The sequence below is a fragment of the Acomys russatus genome, chromosome 10, assembly GCF_903995435.1.
Source record: "Acomys russatus chromosome 10, mAcoRus1.1, whole genome shotgun sequence".
NCBI lineage: Eukaryota > Metazoa > Chordata > Mammalia > Rodentia > Muridae > Acomys > Acomys russatus.
Window position 1 is genome coordinate 41,027,126 of NC_067146.1, and position 21,998 is coordinate 41,049,123.

The window sequence follows — 21,998 nt, forward strand, 5'->3', positions numbered from 1 at the left end:
TAATGACTGGTTTCTGATGAGGGGGTGATAACTGCTTTGCTACTAGTGGGCTTTGTTACTATTTTCTCCACATTCCCTTTAAAAGTTAACAATCAAAAACCTGTAGTGAAAATTTTTTTTTTGACTTTAATGCTTTTCTCTTTCCCCATCCCCACCTCAATCAGCTCCCACTGCCAGCAATGGGTTATAACCAAAAGTAACTATCACAACCACCTCCCACAATCTTGTGTTTGGATGCTGGTCATGTTTTAAACTCTTTAACTAGCCTTTCTGAAGGTCACTGCTAACTAGGTGGACCATGACCTGAACTCAGGCCAGCTTGAGTCTGGACAGAGCTCAGTGTCTGACTGCAGAACGAGCATGAGTGTCCCTGCTTGTACTAAAGTCAGGGCAGTTAAGCTCTGGTGATTTAAATAGCTGCAGTTAATGCAACTCCCTCTTGACACAAAACTTAACAGGCCTGGGCAATTATAAATTCCTATACTCCACAACACACTGTCATAAAATTGGACCTCAGATGATATGCTTAAAAGGAGGTAAAAATTAACAGCAGCAACAATGTGCATGGCTTAAGTACGGTAGCTGCGAACACGCCAGAGGAATGGCAAATCAAAACCCTTGGGATGACTCCTTTCTTTGGAGACAATATAGTCAACAACGTGGTTTCTTTATTTGAAGTACCTGTTTCTAACTATCTAGTGACAGTTCACTAAGTCCTCAACATCCTTTGAGTCTTCAGAAACAGGACTGCCCAAAGATGATCCAATTATATTTGATTCTTCTTGGTGATGTTGGAATAGGGGGTCTGCAATGAATTAAGTTTAAATAAAGTTAGTATTAAATGTATGTTACTGATTCTCCATCTAGTCCAAGCATTTTACCAAAGTGTAAGATTTTGCCAACAAGAAAACACTGACAGATCAAGAGAAGATGAACACGACTGGCTAAAACTACTGCCTGGTTCCCCTCCCCCCCCACTCCGCTTATTATCTGTCAGGCTTATGATTAAGAGTCTTAGTACAGTACCTGTCAGTGTTGTCAAAGGCAAGACAGATTCAGCATCTATAACATCAGATGCCTGGATAAAGCCATGTGGTGACGGAACAATGAGTATTGTTTCATCATCAATTGTTTGATGAACTTGGTGTACTATGGTGGGAGACTCTAAATCCTATATTTTAAAAAATAAAAGGAAACAAAAAGAGGAGATACTGACTTACATTCCTCAAGTGTGAGCAGGTTTGTTAGCACTTAGCTCTTCTTAAAATGATAGGGTCTATGAACCTCGATAACCTCATAATTTAACACACTGAATATTGATACGCATCATAAACCAACAGATTGCTCTATATCATTTGAGTATACAGAAGACAAATTATGCTGCACTGTGGGATATATGTAGTTTGTAAAATTGCTACTTCCCATGCCACCCAAAGGTGATCCAGGTGTGGACGTCAATAGATGCCTCTATCTGTTGCCTCTGGAGAGGGGACACTTCAGTGAGAAACTGTGCAAAGTTGCCAATTTCTGCCAGCAACAAGAACTGATTTACTAATACCTTTTCAGTTTGTACTTTGTGAGTCCAAAGAAAGAAGGTGCTAGAGCAACAGGTCTCAACCTTTAGGTCTCAACCCCTTTGGGGGTTGTATATCAGATATTTAAATTCTAATTCATAACCACAACAAAACCAGTTATGAAGTAACAAAAGAATTTATGGGGAGTCAGCACAACATGAAGTGTATTAAAAGGGTTGCAGAACCACTGTTGTCTTTAAAGTACCCGTGTGGCCCAAAGTACACTCTACTACATAGCTTACCTCAGTAACATAAGCACTGGCTAAGTCAGAAGGAGGTTCTTCCTGCTTAAGGTCAGTGTGGGCAATTTCTTCCTCTGTTCTGACCATAACACTGTTCATCAGTTCTGTGCTATTTTGGTCACTGAATTTAGACACATGTGCATTATTAAATGATGGTTGTATAGTCATCTTAGGCTGAGGAATTTCATCTGGGAAAGTGTCTGCTTCTAGGGCATCTGGAGGCTCAGGAAAATCAGATGAATGAAGATCACTATCAACTGTCAGTTCTGCCTGGGATATTGAAGAAGCAATGTCCTCTGTAGCAACAGTTTGAATGATGACTCTTGGTGTATGACACTGCACTGTGACATTTTCACTTGTGTTCAACAAATGTTCTGGCTGTAAAACATTAAAGGAAACTATCAGTGAGAAAATGACAATAGTCTCCCCCCCTTCCTATACCTTTCACCGCTACTACTACTTTTATTATCACTTTTCTACAATCTGTGTTTACTACCCATAGAGGCCCCTTCCTCTTGTAAATTCCCCACATGAATTGCTGTCAATCTAATAAAACGGAAGCAGTGGAGATTAGAGGTGTGCCCAGTGCCCAGTGGAGAATTACATGCAAAACTCTGTACCAAGGACAAGTGATGTGTATGAGTAATACTCTGACACCTAACCCATAACAGACACGCAGAAATTATATAACATACGGATAAAGCATGGACAATGATCTGTTCAGGAGAAGCAGGAGCAGCAGCTGCCAGGGTTACAGTGGGACTCGTGGTCAGAGTCAGGGGAAGGCCTTGACTTGAGCTTGTCTGAAGAAGGTAGGTGCCTGGAGTGCCAGTGGGCTGTAAGTGGAAAGACTAAAGAAGGAAAGGAGGCTCAGCACAGGTACAAAAGCCCATGGAGTAAGGCTACATCTGCATTTCAGACGACTAATTTGGGGGCTGGAGATGGCTCAGCAGTTAAGAGCACTGTCTGCTCTTCCAGGGGTCCTGAGTTTAATTCCCAGAAATCACATGGTGGTTCACAACCATCTATAATGAGATCTGGTGCCCTCTTGTGGTGTGCAGGCAGAACACTGTATATGTTATAAATAAATCTTTAAAAAGACTGATTTGAACTTAGTAGCTAGCATTGTACTTGTCAATCATGAAGTTAAAAATGATAAAGGAATACTCTTATGTAAGCTGTCTCAAATTATCTGAGATGTAATAAATAAAACATAGGTCTTGTGCTCCCAAGCATTTCTATGTTCTCGTTTCAACTAAATATCAATACAGTAGGTTCATGAGCCACCATAGGCAATGCAAGAACCCAATTCTCAATTACCTCTAACCTTTTGCTGTAGTAAAAATCAAAATTTCTCGTTAAGGACCAGCAAGATGTCTCGGTGGGTTAAGGCATTTGCCATCAAACCCGAGTTTTACCAAGGACCTACAAAATGGAAAACACAGACTCTTGCAAGTTATCCTTTGACCTCCATCAACACTACGGCATGTATTAATAGTAAGATGCATTAATAACACTAGTTTAAAATACGTTTTTGAAAAGGCCAGAAAAACATTTATCTTTTGAAATTAAGTGTCTATGAGGAGTTCGGGTTATCCTAACAACCTACAGAGTAAGTATTTTTTGTACTTTAGGTAGTGGGTAAGCTAGTGTGTTTCTCAGTCTAATATTGTACTAGCCAAAATATCTTTCCTGTGTCCCGAATCCCTGAATGCAGGTTTTATTGCTAACAAGGAGAAAATGACTATGTCTCATGGAAAGGGCTGGTAGAAATAGAAATGATTATTAAAGTGCCTACCACCCACTGGGAACTCAAGTTTTTCTCTGCTTTCCCTAAAAGTGAAAACCAATTATTTTTCTAAAGATTACAAGTATTTCTCACAGAAAGCTTGGAATCACTGCTAATACTGTATATAAGCATATACATTTCAAGTGTTTTAATAAACTTAAATCTCTACGTATTTCAAGAAAATTATGCTTATGGATGTTTTGCCTGATGTCTGTGCACCCGATTTGTGCCTGGTGCCCACGATGGTCACAAAAAGGTTTTGACTCTCATCCTGGGAACTGAAATTACAGATGGTTGTGAGCCATCGTGTGGATGCTGGACATTGAACTTGGGTCCTTTTGAAGAGCAGCTAATGCTCATAACTCCTGAGAAATTTCTCCAGCCTTAGTCTCTTAAACATTTGTTGTAATCTCCTAAGTAAAAACCCTTAACACAATTCTCAAATCGTGTATATTTTTACCCTTTAAATACTTTATCCAAGCAAAATAAACAAGCATAAAAAAAGTTGTTTCTATCACTGTTAAATATATTGTGCATTCCTACTGAGACCACTATAGCCAAGTCCAGAGATGGAAACAATCTCTAGCTACTCTGGTGATCTTCCAGGGACTTAGAGGGTGTTGACTAAATTATTGTATTAATATCTAATTCTTCAAAATAAATCTTGAAGCAACATGAATAGTGTCTACAGTTTCTTAATAAAATAGGAACTATTCTAGAATTGCTTTGGGAAGGAAGACATGAGCTGGGCTTTTTAGATTTTCATTGCCCCTAAAAGAAACTGTGTATATGTAAATTATGAACACCTCGCCACCCCCAACCAAAGTTTACTTAAATCATATCCAGATATTTCTTTATTGGGCTAATTTCAAATAAGTGAGAGCCACAAGAGATTTCCTCTCACTAATAGAGCTACATGTAAATATATCTGTTATGCCAAAAATGTATTTTTAATATACTGAATCACTGAAGAGATTGTATGGATGATTGAAGCTGCAGCTTCTGTTATCACCCAGCACAGTAATCACATTGCTAGCCCAAAATTCAAAACTGGGCATTCATGCATGAGTTCTTGGGTCAACAGATATTTCCCTTTCTCTTAGATAAATCTGCAGTTAGAATTCGGTCATTTTACAAGAGTGCAGTGTGTGCATGATGCAAGTACATGTGTAGGCCGGAGGTCAACACAGGTGTCTTCCTCGCTCTCTCTAACCAAACTGGAGCTTCATGTTGACTGGCTGGCCATTAAACTCCTCAATAGTGGAATTACAGGACATGTGTGCTTCCGTGCCCAGGTTTTTTATATCGATGCTGGGAATTAAAGGTCTTCATTCTTACACAGCAAACAATACGTATGAGCCATCTCCCCAGCTCCTAATAACCGTTTAATGTTTTTACAATTAACCAGTTTGTCAAATTTTAACCATTAAGGACCAAACTAAAAATGTTGTGCCCAGTGGCTAGTGTTAACTGTTTACTCAACATACTCAGTAAATGCAGAGGGGTCTGGTCCATCAACTTTTTTTTTAGTAATCAGTCTGATCTAAGAGTCAGTACAAATCTATACAACTTATTCAATATTACTGTCATTTTCAGATATAAAAATGCATTGGTTTGTGGACAAATAGAGAAAAGCAGAATGACAACGACATAAAAGTGGAAGTCTAATTTATGTCTAGTGTATCCATCTGGCTTCAGAATTCTAATTTTACCTACTTAGAATTCTCTAAGATACCTGATCTTTGTTTTGCATAAGAACAGCCAATAACTATTATCTGAAGTATTACTCACTGGAAGAATCTCAAATGTCTGTAGTGTTCCACTGTTTAGTGTTATTGTTTCTGAGTCAACAGAAGCAGCAGGGGAGTCTGTTGAAGCTGTAGCAAGAACAAGGACAATAATAAAATGCTTTGTGAAGTTTCTCCAGTGGATTTAACTGTCATGAAGGAAATCTCATACTGAATAATTTGTCTGCAAACCTGAAGTTATATAATGGTCTTATCTGGAATGGCACAAAGATCACACATACACAATAGCTAACTTCAGTCTTCTGCCAGCTTTCCTAAAAAACAGTCATGCCTACCATGGTGCTGTTTTTTTTTTTTTTTTTTTTAAATATGATTACTTTCATACTATATAGAAAGCAATAGTGATATCATAAGGCTCATAAAGTCAAAGATACTGTAGGAACCATACAAGTGATTTGCTGATAACTCTTGGTGTGATCAGAAAGTGTTTCAAGTGTTAAGAAGTAAGAGGAACACACCAAGGCTAATCTGGAAAGAGGGAAACAAACTTAGAATGACAAAGTTTTCCAGAAATTTTAGTAAGCATTACAGACGTGGATTGGCATTCTTGTAACATCAGGTATTAGTTCTAGTGACACTGCCTCTTCCATGGCCACAGAAAAGTAATTTAATCCAAATTTAACATTCAGATACCTATATACAATTGTTATGAGGAGCAAAAACAATTTTAAAACCAAAAGATTTTATAATTGTATTTTTTCATAAGACCTTATTTGAGGGGGTCTAATGAACAAAATTAAGAGGTGTAGTCAGAATACTAACTAACAATAAGGAATGGGACATAGAAATCTATTACACTCAGATATCTTGCTGGAAGTAATAAAATACTCTTGAAAGCTATTAAGTAAAGATGGTATAAACTGAGTATTAAGGTTCTACTCAGAAAATATTTCCTGTTTTCCTAATGGATATTGTCATCCTAGCAACAGCTAACACTCTCCTATAAAATAAAAAACAATGGAGGGCCCGATAATGAGTAAGGCATGAAATGTAATTAGTTTCCAAGTAGCTATGTTTTGTGGTGCTGGTGATCAAACACAGGGCTTCACCCACGCAAGGCAAGTGCAGCCCCCCTCAAAGGTAACTTCGATAGTCACTGGATAACAGACATATGGTGGTCACCGTATCAACAGATGACCACTGTTTCTCAACCAGGGTATTAAGAAAGTACATTTGTAAATATGTATGTGTGTATGCACGCGCGTGCGCATTTCATGTTTGTTCTAATGACAGAAAGCAGTATTTGCATCTTATACATTAAGTCAAGAAACACTGAGCATGTTGTCGTAGGAGGGCGTCCTGAAAAAGACTTACTCAAAATGCAATAAATAATGCCTGGGTGTGAACACCAAGTGTGTACTTGTGTGCAGTAACCTGTTCATAGGCAAACAGCATCATGTCGGACCACCACCACCACCAAAAAAAAGGGGGGGCAAGTGGGTATATGGTAAAGATGGTTCCGAGAATTGGGACTCATTTTTATTATTACAGCCAAAGAAATGTCAGAAAGGGGGAAGGAAGGTAAATTTGGAGCTGAAGTGAAAAATCATTCCTCGTTCTACATGGCTGGGTTCCTGAGATTTTCTAAGTACAAAACTGACAGGCAAAGATAACCAAGAGATTAAAAACACTTCCCTGTATCAAACTGGCCCTTTACTACCTTAATCTCTTTTCAACCTTTATAAAGACCCTGTTTTAAAAATATACTACTTCAGATGCAACCCTATGTTGTTTGCATTGTGGATAGACTATAAATGACATGTCACAAGGAACATTATTTCTCTGCTTGTTGACTTATTTTTTAGTAAATTTTCTACCAGTCAGTGATTTCATGTCACATTGAATACTACTCTGCTCACTAACTTTTTAGGAAGTTTTCTAATAATCAGTGAATCAGATATTTTTGACTAATTTCTATAAAATCTTTAATTATAAAATCGAGAATGATGATTTAGAAATATGTATAATTGCTAGGTGGCTGAACTTCTTCCTGTCACACATTCATTCTTGTGCAAATGTTAACTGAGTAAAACATAAAATGCCTTAGATCTCCCAATTCAATTTCCATCAACACTCTAGAAGACTAAAGGGCATTGGAGCCATTAACTAGATCATAAGGCCCAATGGCAAGGAGTCTTGAGGTGCCAACACTTACAGCCGTGGGTGATCTGGACTGGAATCTGCAACGCTGCCATGGGGCTTGGAGAGATGGCTGTATTATCTTCCAAGCGGGCGACTCTGATCTGAACATGCTGTACACTGGAATTGCAATTACTGTTTGGAACTCCAGATCCTGATTTATTCTCCAAAAGCACTGGGTTGTTTTTTTGGTTCTCATGTAACTGTTTAAGACCTTTTATTAAGACTGAAGGGAGATGGGTAGACAAAAAGAACATTGACTCTCCGACAGACCACCATCTAAGCAACAAGGGAAATAGGGTGGGAGGAGGGTAAGGAGGGAAAGTATTTGGAGTAAATAATTGTATACTGCATGTGAGAACTGTCAAAATAATAAAAATATCAAAACTATAACATCCATCTAACAGACTAAAAAATGGTTTAAAAAATTTTTTTTTGGAGATGGGAGTGGTCTTGCTATGTTGCCCAGGTTGGTCTCCAATTGTTGGACTTACTGATCCTATAACTCAGCCCCTCAGGGAGCCTGGACTAAGAGACATGTGCCACCATGCCTGCCCAGATTTTAAAAATACTAAAATCATTCTCTTCTTCCCATCAGAACTATAACAAAATGGAAATGGTGGACATGGTTAAGGATGTGGAAAGAGAACATCTTCTGTATCCTAGGTCTTCTGGCAGAATTATTTACGAAGACTACTAGTGATGCTAAGACATCGCTTTTATACTGAAATGAATAGTGTGCATTCTTCCACCAATGACTCAAGGGCTGCACTTGACTGTCAAAAGTAATATGTATGTAAGGTCTTTCTCTAGATTTTGCTCTTTTTGGTGGGTGTGAGGGGGGCAGTGTCTCAGTCTGCAGTGATCTGCCTGCCTTTGCTTTCTAAGTGCTGGGATTACAGGTGTGAACCAGCTGTTCCTGTCATGATAATCTTCATTGACCTGTAATTGGGAGTTCAGTCTCTCAGCACTGAATTCTTTGAAAAGTAAGCTGGAGTGCCGTAAGAAGAGAAACGAGTCTGATAGCCTAGAGCAGACTCTCTAACTTAGGTTAGCACCTAAATTCAAAAATGCAAGTTTTTAAGCAAATTCAATTTATGATCACTGGAATTACTAACTAAAAACCCACAGATCTTATTTTCTACAAAATAGGGAGCTAGAGTTTTCTCCAAATAACTTAGCTAAGATATTTAAAATTATGCAACTCATTTTTGAGAAAGGTTTGTACTAAATGAAACCATGTAAAGCTTATTTCCTCTCTATAGTTTATGTGGAAGAACAAGAACATGTGTGTGTAAATGTGCCCTGCCTTTACACGCCTAGGAAATAACAAATCACACGGATTCTTCTCTAGGGAAGAAAAGACAACTACTCAAAGAGACAGGGCAGTTTAGGTGAAAATCTGCTATAAGAGCCTTTACTGGCAAAGAGCTCTTAACTGCTATTTTTTTCAGAAGCAATACTATAAGCAAGTAGTACATTACCAGGAAACGAAACATCCTTATGGTTTGCAATTTGCCTTTTGATGGTCCACCATTTACTTCGAAGCCATTGTGGTGAACGGACACTGCTCCATCCCTCAGCTAGAAGATCCCAGTTTATGTCATTTTCATCAGCTACATCAAGCTCTGCTATCCTACAGATTACACAATCAATCTATTAGATCTTAAATTTATTTATAAATCCTCTTCTTACTACAGGTGATAAGACCATCAATAAAGGGAATGGTAGGTTATGCCAATGAAGAGCCATTATTGAAGAGAAAGGACTTCAGCAGTGTCAGTCAGCCTAAGAGGCAGGAAAAGCTAAAGCGCAGCCAGGGTAGCTGAACAGTAAATGGTTAGAAACAGACCGTGAAGGAAAGGGAGCAGGCTCAACATTGCAACCAGAGAAAGAACAGATTTAGTTTTACAGTGCAGCAGTGTCTTAAAGTTTGGTTTTTGATAAATTATTACTTGGCTCTGAGCTATTCCATTTATGAAGAAACTAAACATGGTTAGAAGTTAACTATATATAAAAATGACTTAGTTGAGAAAAATAAAAGTAAAATGGAACAAACAAAACAAAAGCCAAATACAACTAACCCTGAGGCCCTGAAAGCCTATTATCTCCTAACTGTCTGTCACAATGACGTCGGTGTTTGACACGGAGTGGTCATAGCTCTAGCTTCAATGTTCTGAGGATTGTCCTGCTGGGTTTTTTTCATTTGTTTTTATGGTTGTAACAAAGTGAACACCAAATTTAAGCCCGCGCTGCCATTGTCGTATAGCTGTCTTTTGAATTGGTGCAAGGCAGAAGTGTTTACTTGAATCTAACTTGATGTGTGTGTGTAAGACTAGGTCCTTGGTGCCAGCCTTAGCATAGGAGCCAAGGATTGACAACAAAGACTGAAGAGAGCACGGACTCTACCATGTTCCCATAGACTAAGACTGAGGCACACTGGCAGGACAGTGGAAGAGCTTCACTGTCACCACCTTATCTCTGAATCTTTCAAGCCGTTACTTCGTTTGGGCACTAACTAAACCAAGCATAAAGGAATGCTCAAAGAGCGCTCAATAAAAAGCACACAGGGTCTGAAACATGGCTCTCCACGGAAAGACTGCTTTTCATTAAGCATCCAAAGAAATCAAGAGGAAAGTCAATCAAGTAGTGTCCACAGTAACAAAGCAGGCTTTTGTTGCTACAAGATTTGGGATACAAACCTTAGGATGAGATTGATTTCATCTTCCTTGGTCCATTCAGTACCCCCACTCTGTTTCCAGTTCAGGTAGTTGAGCCATTTAGAACGGCATTGCTTTTCTGAGCGGGTACCCACTCTTTCAGCTACAGCTGCCCAAGACACACCCTGTGTGACAATGTCACCTGGCTCCGTGCTTGTTAACTCATGAACTACTTCTGCAAGTCTCTTTTCTTCTTCTTCTGTCCATTTGCCTGAAAAGGAATTCATCCAGACTACATTATCTTCTGAGTCATTAAAGGATCCATCCCTCCATGTCTAAGTACAAACGCAAAGCATAAGTAGTGTTCATCAGTTGGTCTATTTTGCAGCAGCACTCAGCTTGGAAACCACATGTACCCACTAGAATTATAATTTACTGGCTTTTTAAGGACAGAAATATTATCTAAAATGTAAGAATTATGTATCTCAGGTTGTACCAAGTCTTTGTATAGAAACAATAAAGCAGGCAGCAACAAGGAAATAAACTTAGAAGCTATTCAAATTAATAGTAAATATTAAAGGACATATGGAATAACATTTACGAGCTCATCTACTTCAGTAAAAACTAGATCCTACCATTATTTGTGCCACTTTCAAGCTCTTGAGACGATGTATTAGTCAACCATGACACTAATATTTATATACATTTTCATTCCTGTTCTTTCTTTATCTCTAGGCTTCATATCATCTAATGTTTCTCTTCTCTTTTTATGTAATAAAGTCTGAGCAAACCAACAGAAAAGAACTTAGAATTTTTCTAGAAATTTAAAAAACTTTGTTATGTCAAAACCACATTCATGGAACAAGCATTTGCTGAGCGTTCGTGGGGATAGGACGACGGAATAGGGCAGAACTCTCTCTCCCAGCAGTGTGGCAGAAGGTAGGACACACCGTGACTGTGCTGTCTTGTGGCACAGGGAGAGAAGTCATCAGAAGCAATGATGTTAGGTTAAAAAGGCAAGCTGACAAGTCCACCCATCAAGATGCTGACAGACAATGGTAGTGTGCCCCACACTGTGCTAACACAGAGTTAACACACTACCCACAGCAGTGCACAGAACCTCTGGAGCTTCACCTAAAACTGATTCATTCCGTAAGCCAGCGACACTGAAGAATGAATGACAGTTGGCAAAATTCATGTTCTCTTTTTTGGTAATAATGATGGTGAAGGAAGTAGAGGTGTTCTTAATTTCAGTTGAGTTAGGTAAGGGGGTAAAGAAAAAGGCTGCTAAGAAGTTGCAGCTAAACTTAAAATTTTTTAAATTAGAAGACTGAATGAACATGGATTACAGATCCTTCAGGAGCACCAGGACCAAAGGAGACCTATGAGAGTATCTACTGTAGCCCATTTTACAGAGGAGTTAAGGCTCAGAAAATAAACAATGGCAGAAAGTTCCTACACACCATTGTTTAGCACAAATATTAGGTTGGACTCTCAGCATTAGCGCATTTATATATATTAAGAGGTATATGCAGTTGGGTGGTGGTAGCACACACCTTTAATCCCTGCACTTGGGAGGCAGACGGATCTCTGTGAGTTCGAGGCCAGCTTAGCCTACAGAGTGAATTCCAGGCCAGCCAGAGCTGTTACACAGAGAAACCCTGTCTTGAAAAAACAAACAAACATAAAAAGAGGTGTATGCAATCCTGTCAGGACACTGAAATATTAATAACCATAAATTTAGTTATGGAAAAATATAATTCAAGTTTGAGATCCACGAAATATATACAACCTCTAAAATATGTGCAAAAAACAAAAAAAAAAATCCAGTTGGCTTTTATCTATTAAACTGGAGGGGAAGGGAAAAAAAAAAAAAAAAAAAAAAGGGGAAAGGATTGTCTAAATTAAGGTGAATGGCACAGTGTCTGCAGAGGCAGGAGGCTCGCTGATTGACAGGGAAGGCCCCGCAGCACAGCACTGCAGTACCTGTGTTGCAGGTGTCCTTCATCAGGCGGCAGCGGTCCTTGACAGAAGACGCACTCCTTCCCAGGGCCGCGCCTATGGTTGCCCAGTCATTGCCGTGCTTTATCCGGAGCCTAGAACAAGAGTCTGCCAATCAGCATTGGGTCAACTGTTCTCTCCCTTTTAATTTCATCATTTATTCTTCATTCTTCTTCTTCCCTTTTGAGTGGTTTGGAAGTTGTGGGCAGCAATACTTTTGAGAGCCAAAGTTTGAAAGTGTGGCCTTTTATTGGGGTCCACAGTTGTCTGTGGGTGAAAAAAAAACAGGCAGCAATTGCCCTTTTCCTGGGTCAGAGAAAAAATAGATAACTTGGATATGTGTTTAAAAAAAAAAAAAAAAAAGACCAAATTATTGATACAATTCCTAGGCAAGCCCCAGAGTTTTTCCTTTTGAGCCTATTCCTAATAAGCGTCTTTAGACACCTAAAAACGTCCAACAGATTCTTATAAATAAGATCTGTTTTCAAGCTTCTTCAGACACATACAGTCCATAACACTGTACTTTATATTTATAGCCTTAGGTCAATGAAGCAGCATTATGCTTCTGGAGATCCAACAGCCCTTATGTGGTAGAGTCAGCCTAGACATTCAGGGAACATTCACCATGTCATAGTTTTATATCAAGTCTTTGATCCTGGTAAAAATTTCCTAAATTTAGTGTTCAGGCCACTGAAGATATCCACTTAACTTCTTTTGTAATCCCTATTAGTGGTCTCAGCAAGCACTTGGTGACTAACAACAGGAGACTAATTTGTCTATTATGGACATAAATAGATATCTTCTAAAAGAAATTCATGTTTTTAATAGGCAGATGAAATTACACTAGTCTGCCAGTAAGACAAAAATTACAATCATGAAAAAAAAAATTGAAACTTACTCCTTGAGTTTCTCAATTTCTTCAGGAGTATATCTAGAAATTCAGAACAGTGGAAAAGAAATCAATTAAATACAGAATGTTTAACATTACCAAAATCAATTTTATTTAGAGGCCTGAACATTAGGCCACAAAGCCATATAAAATAATATTTGTAAAACATTTTAAAGGGAGTTTTTAAGAGTTAAAATAAATGCTTCTACATTCTTAAAAGAAAACACCCTAGTAATTACTTTTAGCTATAATACACATATACACTATATCCTTTTCTCTATGGAAATCCAACAGTTAAAACATCTACCTGCCTAGATGTTCCTTTATTGCAAAGTTAAGTCTCTGAAATTACAAGTGCTCCAATAGACTTGGGGATAATAGCACATGATAGGTAAAGAGAAAAAATTATTATTTTCTCTACCCATGTACAGATACTCTAACAATCTTTTACTTTATATTCACACAGCCAATGCATTAAAATTTTTATTTAAAAACTATAGAAGGCTTTACAACTTTGTAACCAGTTGTACTACGTGAAGGTTTTTGAAAAGTTAGCCAAGTCACTCATTCTTGAGCCAAAAAAAAAAAAAAAAAAAAAAATCCTTTTTCCCCACCACCTTAACACATAAACTGATTCCTGAAAGGTTTCAAATGTGTTCTTATTGGCAGCTTGCTGATGGAACAGAGGAAAACCAGGATTGGGAGCTTGATGGTGCCGGGTCTATCAGGCCATATTATGCCACCTAAAATTCCAGAGATGAAAGCATTGGCAATACTACAGAATAATTCCATTGAACAATCCTGACGTCTTTCCATAAATGCCACCTTCCGCAGAAATCTATTCGTATTATTAGCAAAGTTCTTTTCTACTCTGGTTTTATTTAAAAAAAAAAAATGAAGTCACTAACCTAGTATACTACATTTCCAAATCAAACAGGAAACCAATACTGTCAATGAGCTCTTTTAATACTCTTTTAATACTTCCTACATCTTTAACCACCCCAATATTTACCTTCTACAAAACAAATTCTGACATAGTCAATTCAATCAAGTTTAACCTATGTAAGGTAATTCAGATTTTAATTCCTAAAAAAGTTACGAGGTTTCACCACATAACTAAGCCGTTTAGGCTAAAATGTCAGTAATGATTCACAGATGCTTCCACTTGAGGGGTTAACTCTAGAGAACGACAGTCCTTAGCCATCCCCATTGGTTACATGAAAGCACGCAGCATCCCAAGCCTTCATACTTTCCCACGTGGTTCCTGTCATCATACATGCGCAGAACTCTTCTATAAACTGCAAACAAAGGCCGGTTCAGCCCCCACGCTATCGTCCTGTAGAAGTCTTTTCTTTCGTCTTTTGACATCTCAAAGATGATTTCTGTAGCATCTTTTATTCCGCGAGCCTAAATGGGTTACATTTCTTTGATTTAGGGATTTCTGATAGAATGAATGTGGATAATCTATGCTTTTAAACTAGTTTTAATGTTAGAGGTCAACAATGACATTCAGAGAAAGACTCTACTGCTAATAAATCACATATAAACTTAAAAATGTTGCAATAATTATTCAAGTGATAATTAAAGGCACAAAAATAAACTATCGAATTCATATAACTCAATTTCTGTGTAACTCACTTAAAAATTGTAAAAAATAAAAAACAAAGCACAATTAATCACCAGCAATCAAATAAACTGAAGGCTAAGTTTAAAAATTGGTTCTCTGAAAGAATAAATCAAATGATCAAACTCCTAAAAACAGCCAACTTACCAACATGGATTCTGAAACAGATAGAAAATCTAATAGACACAAACCAGATAATTAAAAAAAAAAAAATTGAGTTCTATTTATCTTTCCATAATTATAGTGTCAGGTCCAAGTGATATTATCAACAAACACTACGAATATTCAAGAGAAGATAACGGTGGCGATAACTTCTGGTTTTATTGGGCTAGCATAACCTCAGTAACAAAACAAAATGACAAAATATTCATAAACTAATTTTGAGGCCAGGTATAAAGCTTACTCTGAAATTCTACTATATTAGTGTCCTAAACTCAGAGATGGATAAGAAAATTAAAACATTGACAGAAGTCTACCCCAGCAGGAGAAGCTTCTGTGAGTTTCAAAACAATCATTACTCTGATGACTCATATCAGCACATTTACAGAAAACATGTCAAATTTCAAAATATAGAGAAAATACTCATAAAAGATAAAAAACTTGTGCTGAATCAGGGTTAGCTGCTTATCTAATAAAACAACATACCAGAAATACATACTTGAAAATAATTATTTATAGAGAGTGTTATGCATATAGATAGCTAAAATTTTTTGGAGGAAAAACAACAACAAAGCACTGTATCAAACTGCCAAATATAAAAATCAATCAATCAATAGACATTTTCATTTCTATACAAAGCTTAGAAAAGTCATGGAGAACATACAATTTTAAAAACTATTAATTCTTATACAGAGTCAGTATAATTCCAATATAAATGATTTCATTCCTGCAAACTGTAGGTTTTTAAGAGAAGAGAGCTAAGCCAGTTATGAAGGGCAATGCCTTGCCAGGCATTAGTATCTAAGCTAGCATTGTACCGGTACAGGGCGTAAGAAAAAGACAGGCTAGAGAACAGTGGGAAAGAGAACCCCACATCATACACAGGGTGGGGCAATTGTTATCCATACATTAAAAAAAAAAAAAAAGAAGAAGAAGCCCTACTTCAAAATTACAACTAATTGCAAAAGTATAAAATGTGAACAGGACAATAAAAAAGACATTTCATACATTAAGAAATTTCATACATATGAGATGTTATCTTACACAAACATGCAAATCAAAGTAAAAAAAATGAAAAACTGATACTAAAATTAAAATTTTAAAGTAATTATTAAGAGAAAGAAAAGATAGGCCCTAAATTTTGACAAGCTATTTTTAATGAACAACCTACAAATTCTTAACATAAACCATGTATTATGAACATCTAGCAGAAAACAAAGCAAAACCCATAGCAAAACAGAGAAAATTAAAAATAAATACAATGGTCAATAAGCATCTAAAATTATTTTACTTGAAAATCAACAGCATAAACCTAAAGAATAAAAATAGGCATTTCCTGTGTAATGAGCAACCTGAGACATATTTGTTCAGTGAAACAGCTAGCCAAGCCAGTAGAATATAGCTACCAAAAAAACCAAAAAGCAACAACAACAGCAACAACAAAAAAAACAAAAACAAAACTCACAAAAAATACCTTATAAAGTAGCTTCTTTTTACGTTACTGTCAAAACCAGGTAAAATTACAGTGGCATAGATAGATCTTCTAAAACGTTTAGAATCTTTTCTAACATTTACTCATAGAGTTTCAGCACTGCAGGCAATTAAACCCAGGACTTAGTGAGCACCTATGTGCTTGGCACTGTGGGACAGTGAGAACCAAGCATGTTTGCCCTTCTCACTTCTGCTTGTGACAGTTACTTTCATTTATCATTTTGCCCAATCCATATATAGACTGTCTGACATTTAGCATTTTTCTGAGAGCACCACACAATAAGTATTGAAAACAACATATTATCTTTCCCCTCCCAAGACTGACACAGCTTTTCAACACTGCCTATTCTTATCAATCCTGTCATTATTCTCCAGATGATTTAAAATTAACACTGTTTCAAGTTATTTCAGCTCCTCCTTAGTATCTCCTCACTAGGACTCTACACAGAGTATGCTTTCCCCTGCCAGTTTGAGTTCCTGCCACTCTCACCCAGTCTACTGACAGATCTTAAATCCGTCAGGATCACTAAAGTAGAAGGGTCTTTGGAGATTGTCTCAGCATTTTCTGGTAGCCCATGCCACCTCCCACCAGGCAAACATTTATCACTGCCTTATAGCAACCCTCAGCTTCACTTTCAGTGTATGTGAGTGGCCAGTGCATAACTTTTAATTTACTGTTGTTACTGTTTCTTCAAAATAGACTTTGAGAAAGCACTTCCATTCATCATCTGTAGACAACTTATAAAGAATGAAAGATTTTTTTAAAAGCTCTTTTACAGTTTACAAAGCTTTCCTTAGGAAATCTGCAGTTAGAATTCAGCTTAGGAATATAGATGTGGTGGGCAACAATGTATTTATATAAACAATGATAACAGCTAAATAAAGAGTGAATATAACCTGCTATCCCAAGCAATGCTAAAGAGCTACATGGGAGAATGGGGGAAAAAACGATCCAGAGGGACCTGGAAACCTACAAGAACATCATGACAGACGGATCTGGGCCCAGGGCTTCTGCTCAAACTACCACACCAAGCAAGGACAATACTTGCAGTAAACATCGAACCCCTTCTCAGATCTAGCCAACGGACAAGACATCCTCCACAGTTGAGTGGAGAGCGGGGACTGACTCTGACATGAACTCTGGTGTCCCATATTTGACCACTTCCCTGAGGTGGGGAGGCCTGGTGGCACTCAGAGAAAGAATAAGCAGGCTACCAAGATGAGACCTGATAGCGTATGACCATATAATGGGGGAGGAGGTCCCCCTCAGTCATAGACCTAGAGGAGGGGAACAGGGTTAAAGTGTGAGGGAGGAACAGGAGGATACAAGGGATGGGATAACAACTGAGATGTAATCTGAATAAATTAATTAAATAAAAAATAAAAATAAGAAAATATAAAATGAATTTTAAAAATCTACATTTCAAACATCCTAACCTAACTCCACCTCAAGGGTAAGGCAGCAAGGCTCTAGAAAGGATTCTGTAGTGAGAATATCGACATCCACCACCAATCTACCACTTAACTCTCAGCTTCTCTTTAAAGCTTTATTACTTCCCATTTCTGTACAATAAAGTTTTGATCACTTGACTTGGATTTGACTGTTTCCATTGAAAGGGTTAATGTTACACTGTGAGTACTGTGGGTCTGTGATCCCTTGCCACTCAACATTTATGTAGTGTTTACTGTATTCTGCCCACTCTTAGTTCGTACCCTTTCAAGACTCAGCTCACACCTTGGCACACAGAAAAACTGCCTGTAATCACAGTACCACAAAGGCTGAAGAAGGAGGATTGCCACAAGTTCAAAGCCAGGCAGGGCTATATACTCCAGGCCAATGCAGGCTACACAGTAAAACCTCGTGTCAAAAAACAAATCAGATTCTTTTTTTGCTTCATTGTTCCAATGCTGAGAACAATTCCTCCCTGCATTCTTAAGGTGTAACTCATGCACACCACTGCATGAGCGCTTTGCATTTGAAAACCTTGCAAATATTCCTCATGGTTGTTTTCTTTTTTTCCTCCCTAGTGAGAAGATTCTTGTCTCCAGTGACTCCTCAAAAGTTCTACATTTACAGGAATTTAGCTGCAAGAAACAAACAGCCTATGCAAATGAACTTAAGTGTGGTTATTTTAAAAAGCAATGCAACTACCATGTTCTAAGTTAAAAGAAGGTACCAACCCCAGGGTGTGGACAAGCCCTGAAAAAATGGCTATCTGAAAATAAGGGCTTAACAAATTGAGAAGGTTATTTAGATTTTTGTCTAAATTTCAGCTAGTAACTAAAGCTGTTTTATGGTTAAAATTCAAATTGTTTAAAAATGTAATACTATAATCACAGAACTCAAAATTATTAAGGCATCAATCTTCTGTCATGAAAACCAGTGAGACATTTATAATAGTCACATTAAATGCCACCAACTCCTGAGACATGAAAACCGAATCTCGGGATACCTTCAAATAGCGCTCGATGTTGTTCATCAGAATACCGATCTCTTCCTTGGACCACATCCCTTGCTTCCATTTATGTCCTTTGAAAGAAATATTAATACACTGTAATTTAAAGAACTACTACACAAACTATTACCCTTTGAGAGAAATAAAGTACGATAGATTTCCTCTGTGCCAAAATTGCCACTGGGAATAGAACTGGGGTAATCTAGTTTGTCATTCATCTGAAATGTCCTCAGGTGTAACAGTTACGACAGATGATTTTTAAAGTACTAGTTCTCTTTCAGAAGTGTAAATTTCTCAGACAAAGGAAAAAAGAGTCAAATCATATTCAAAAAAGATTTTTCATTCAAAATTATTTTTACAGACAACCCCCCCAAAAAAACCCACCACCACCACCAAAAACAACAACAACAACAAAACCCCACAAGTACTAAAGATTCTGGGGCCAAGAAAAAAAATAATAAACTGGCTCCCAAGTGAATGGATTGTTGAGTATTCAGTATAGCAGTTGAGATTATTCATGTGTCTCTGGGTCCTTTCCTTAGATGCACTCCACAGTTCTTTGGTTTTTGATAACAGCATTCCCCAGCTATGCTGGTGAGTAGCATAGGGCAAGTGCTATCCCACTTTAAGCTTCTTAGGGATTTTCAATCCAAAGACTGACTGACTTTCTCCTCTTATGAGCAGTAACTGTCCTGTTTTTTAACCACTATGATATATGTGTTAAAAAAATAGCAATACAAAAACAAAAAAAAAAAAAAAAAAAAAAAAAGCAATACAAAACTAACTCTGTTTCAGAAATAGAAAGATTATAGTTATTGTAAAACAAAGGGCATTCTGGAATCATTCAGGCTAACATTTAAACCATTAGAAAGATTACATTACTCTGTCTCACCAATGAAGTCCCCAATTCAGAATCTTGACAACAAGCCTTTCTAGACCCATGGCTTCTGGTATTAGAACCCAAACTTCAGTCGGCCTTACCTTTGTTAGTGAGAGAATCCTTATCTTCTTTAGTTGTAAACCATGCTTGGCTAACTGCTGAAACTTCCTCAGTACCCAATGGAGATATTTCATCTAGTTGATCATTCTGTAAAATCTTTGAGAGAGAGAGAGAGAGAAAGAGAGAGAGAGAGAGAGAGAGAGAGAGAGAGAGAGAGAGAGAGAGAGAGAGAGAGAGAGAAGAAGGGGGTTGAGGGAGCTTGATTTAATTAATATCCAAGTTGAGTCACCTTTGTTGATGCTAGGAACTATAAAAGTCTAACATAATTATTCACTTTTGTGTGCATACTCTTTTATAATTTGGGCCAATACTGCATTACTTAAATCATTATAGGAAGCTGGGTGCTGTGGCACATACCTATAATATGGGAAGCTGAAGCAGGACTTGAGTTTGCCAGCCTGAGCTATAATGTGAGATCCTGTTTCAAAAACTGATAACGAGATAGTCCAAGCTGGGTGCAGTGGTGCAAGCCTTTAATCACAGCACTTAGGAGTCAGGGTCAGAGGCAGAGGCAGGTGGATGAGTCCAAAGCCAGCCTGTTCTACACAGTGAGTTCCAGGACAGCCAGAATTAGTTGCATAGTGAGATCCTCTCTCAAAAAACAAAGACAACCAATCAAATGAAAAAACATATTCCAAAGTCTTTAGAGTATTTTTGTATGCAAAATGAGCTTTTCTGTATGATTTTTTTTTTTCAGATAGGATAAAGAGATCTCCTATTCTTGGCTGTTATGACTGGCTATGATTTCCTCTTACCTGGTCTAATTTCTTTATAAAGGATTATCAGACTAAATTAAAAGAAATTACTGCAAAATCACTGTGTGCATTACGTACTGATAATTTTGTGTTAGCTTGTGAAGATGATTCACACCCTTAGTGTATGCTCCTCTCAAAGAACTGTGATAGAAATGTGATGGCAGAAGGTTGTTTGTCATCAAACTCGCTGACCTCAATTCTCAGAAACTACACTGTGGAAAGAGTCCACTTCTGCAAATTGTCTTTTGATTTTGACATGCATGCTATAGCATGCATACATGTATACACACATAGACAAACAAGTATATTTATATATGTTTATATATACACATATATGAATATGTGAGGAACTAATGGAACAAGTATAACAAGTCTTAACAGTTTTAACTTGTGCCATACATACATTTACAAATTTTTAAGACTAAAAGGGGGTGGGGGAGGGGTTGACGGAGGGATGGCTCAGCAGTTAAGAGCACTGACTACTCTTCCAGAGGTCATGAGTTCAATTCCCAGCATCAATATGGTGGCTGAAAACCATCTGTGATATGATCTGATGCGTTCTTCTGGCCTGCAGGTGTACATTCAGGTAGAACATTGTATTCGTAATAATAAATAAATAGATAAATAAATAAGTAAATAAATAAATAAATCTGTTTTAAAAAAAGACTAAAAGGAAGTTTTATAAAGCTGAGAATTATGATAGAATAGATATCATCAAAGGCAATCATAACTCTATAAGATCCAATATAGGTTTTATACATTAGTGAAATACCTATCAAAAGATCTAAACACATAAAATGCCTAGTTCTAAGAATTGCTCATGCCTGCAATCCCAGCGTGTGAGACTGAGGGAAAAGAACTGTCTGCTAATTTGAGGTCAGTAAGGAACACAAAAACCAAAACCTCTTACATGAACCCACTCTATGAATTTCAGGACTATGTCTGCCATATGGATTAAGTGCTTTCTTGGGGCAGTTAATATGGTGTAGCTTGAACTTTCCTGATGAAGAAGTAAAACTACTAAGTCACTGTAAATGACTACCAGGGGAACAAATAAGTGGTAGCAAGAACTTTCAACACTGTTAGTAACAATGGGTTTACTAAGTACAGGAAGAGTCTGAAGATTACTAATGCATTCTCAACATGTATTAAGTTCTGCAATATTTTGCCCGATTTTATACTACTTTATACAGAAATCTTAAAACTACCCAGGTTTTACTTAGTGTGCTTGTCTTTTTCTTTAAATGTATGCTGACAACAACCATTTCTTCCTGGAATGTATTTTTTTATAACCTTGTGAAAAATGACATCAATTCTATGAATTGATTCTGGTAGTATAGCCACTTTCATAGGATTAGTTTTGTCAATACAGAAACATAGACCGACTTTCCATTGTCTAGTTTCTTTAGTA

The 21,998-nt window shown here is 37.4% G+C and overlaps 1 protein-coding gene across 1 annotated transcript in view; it reads right to left on the reverse strand.

The window, feature by feature from the left end:
* Window positions 1-392: 392 nt before the first annotated feature.
* The window catches only part of Dmtf1 (cyclin D binding myb like transcription factor 1), a 42,137-nt gene continuing 20,531 nt past the window's right edge, over window positions 393-21,998 (reverse strand). Inside the window, exons 6-18 of the mRNA XM_051152067.1 lie at window positions 19,814-19,928; window positions 18,830-18,906; window positions 14,352-14,509; window positions 13,112-13,144; window positions 12,199-12,308; window positions 10,255-10,483; window positions 9,037-9,188; window positions 7,569-7,778; window positions 5,397-5,482; window positions 2,512-2,667; window positions 1,817-2,194; window positions 1,027-1,171; window positions 393-805 (exon numbers count right to left, since the gene is read on the reverse strand). Of these exons, the coding sequence (XP_051008024.1) occupies window positions 696-805; window positions 1,027-1,171; window positions 1,817-2,194; window positions 2,512-2,667; window positions 5,397-5,482; window positions 7,569-7,778; window positions 9,037-9,188; window positions 10,255-10,483; window positions 12,199-12,308; window positions 13,112-13,144; window positions 14,352-14,509; window positions 18,830-18,906; window positions 19,814-19,928 (1,959 nt within the window). The 3' untranslated portion in view covers window positions 393-695. The remainder of the gene's footprint in view (window positions 806-1,026; window positions 1,172-1,816; window positions 2,195-2,511; window positions 2,668-5,396; window positions 5,483-7,568; window positions 7,779-9,036; window positions 9,189-10,254; window positions 10,484-12,198; window positions 12,309-13,111; window positions 13,145-14,351; window positions 14,510-18,829; window positions 18,907-19,813; window positions 19,929-21,998) is intronic.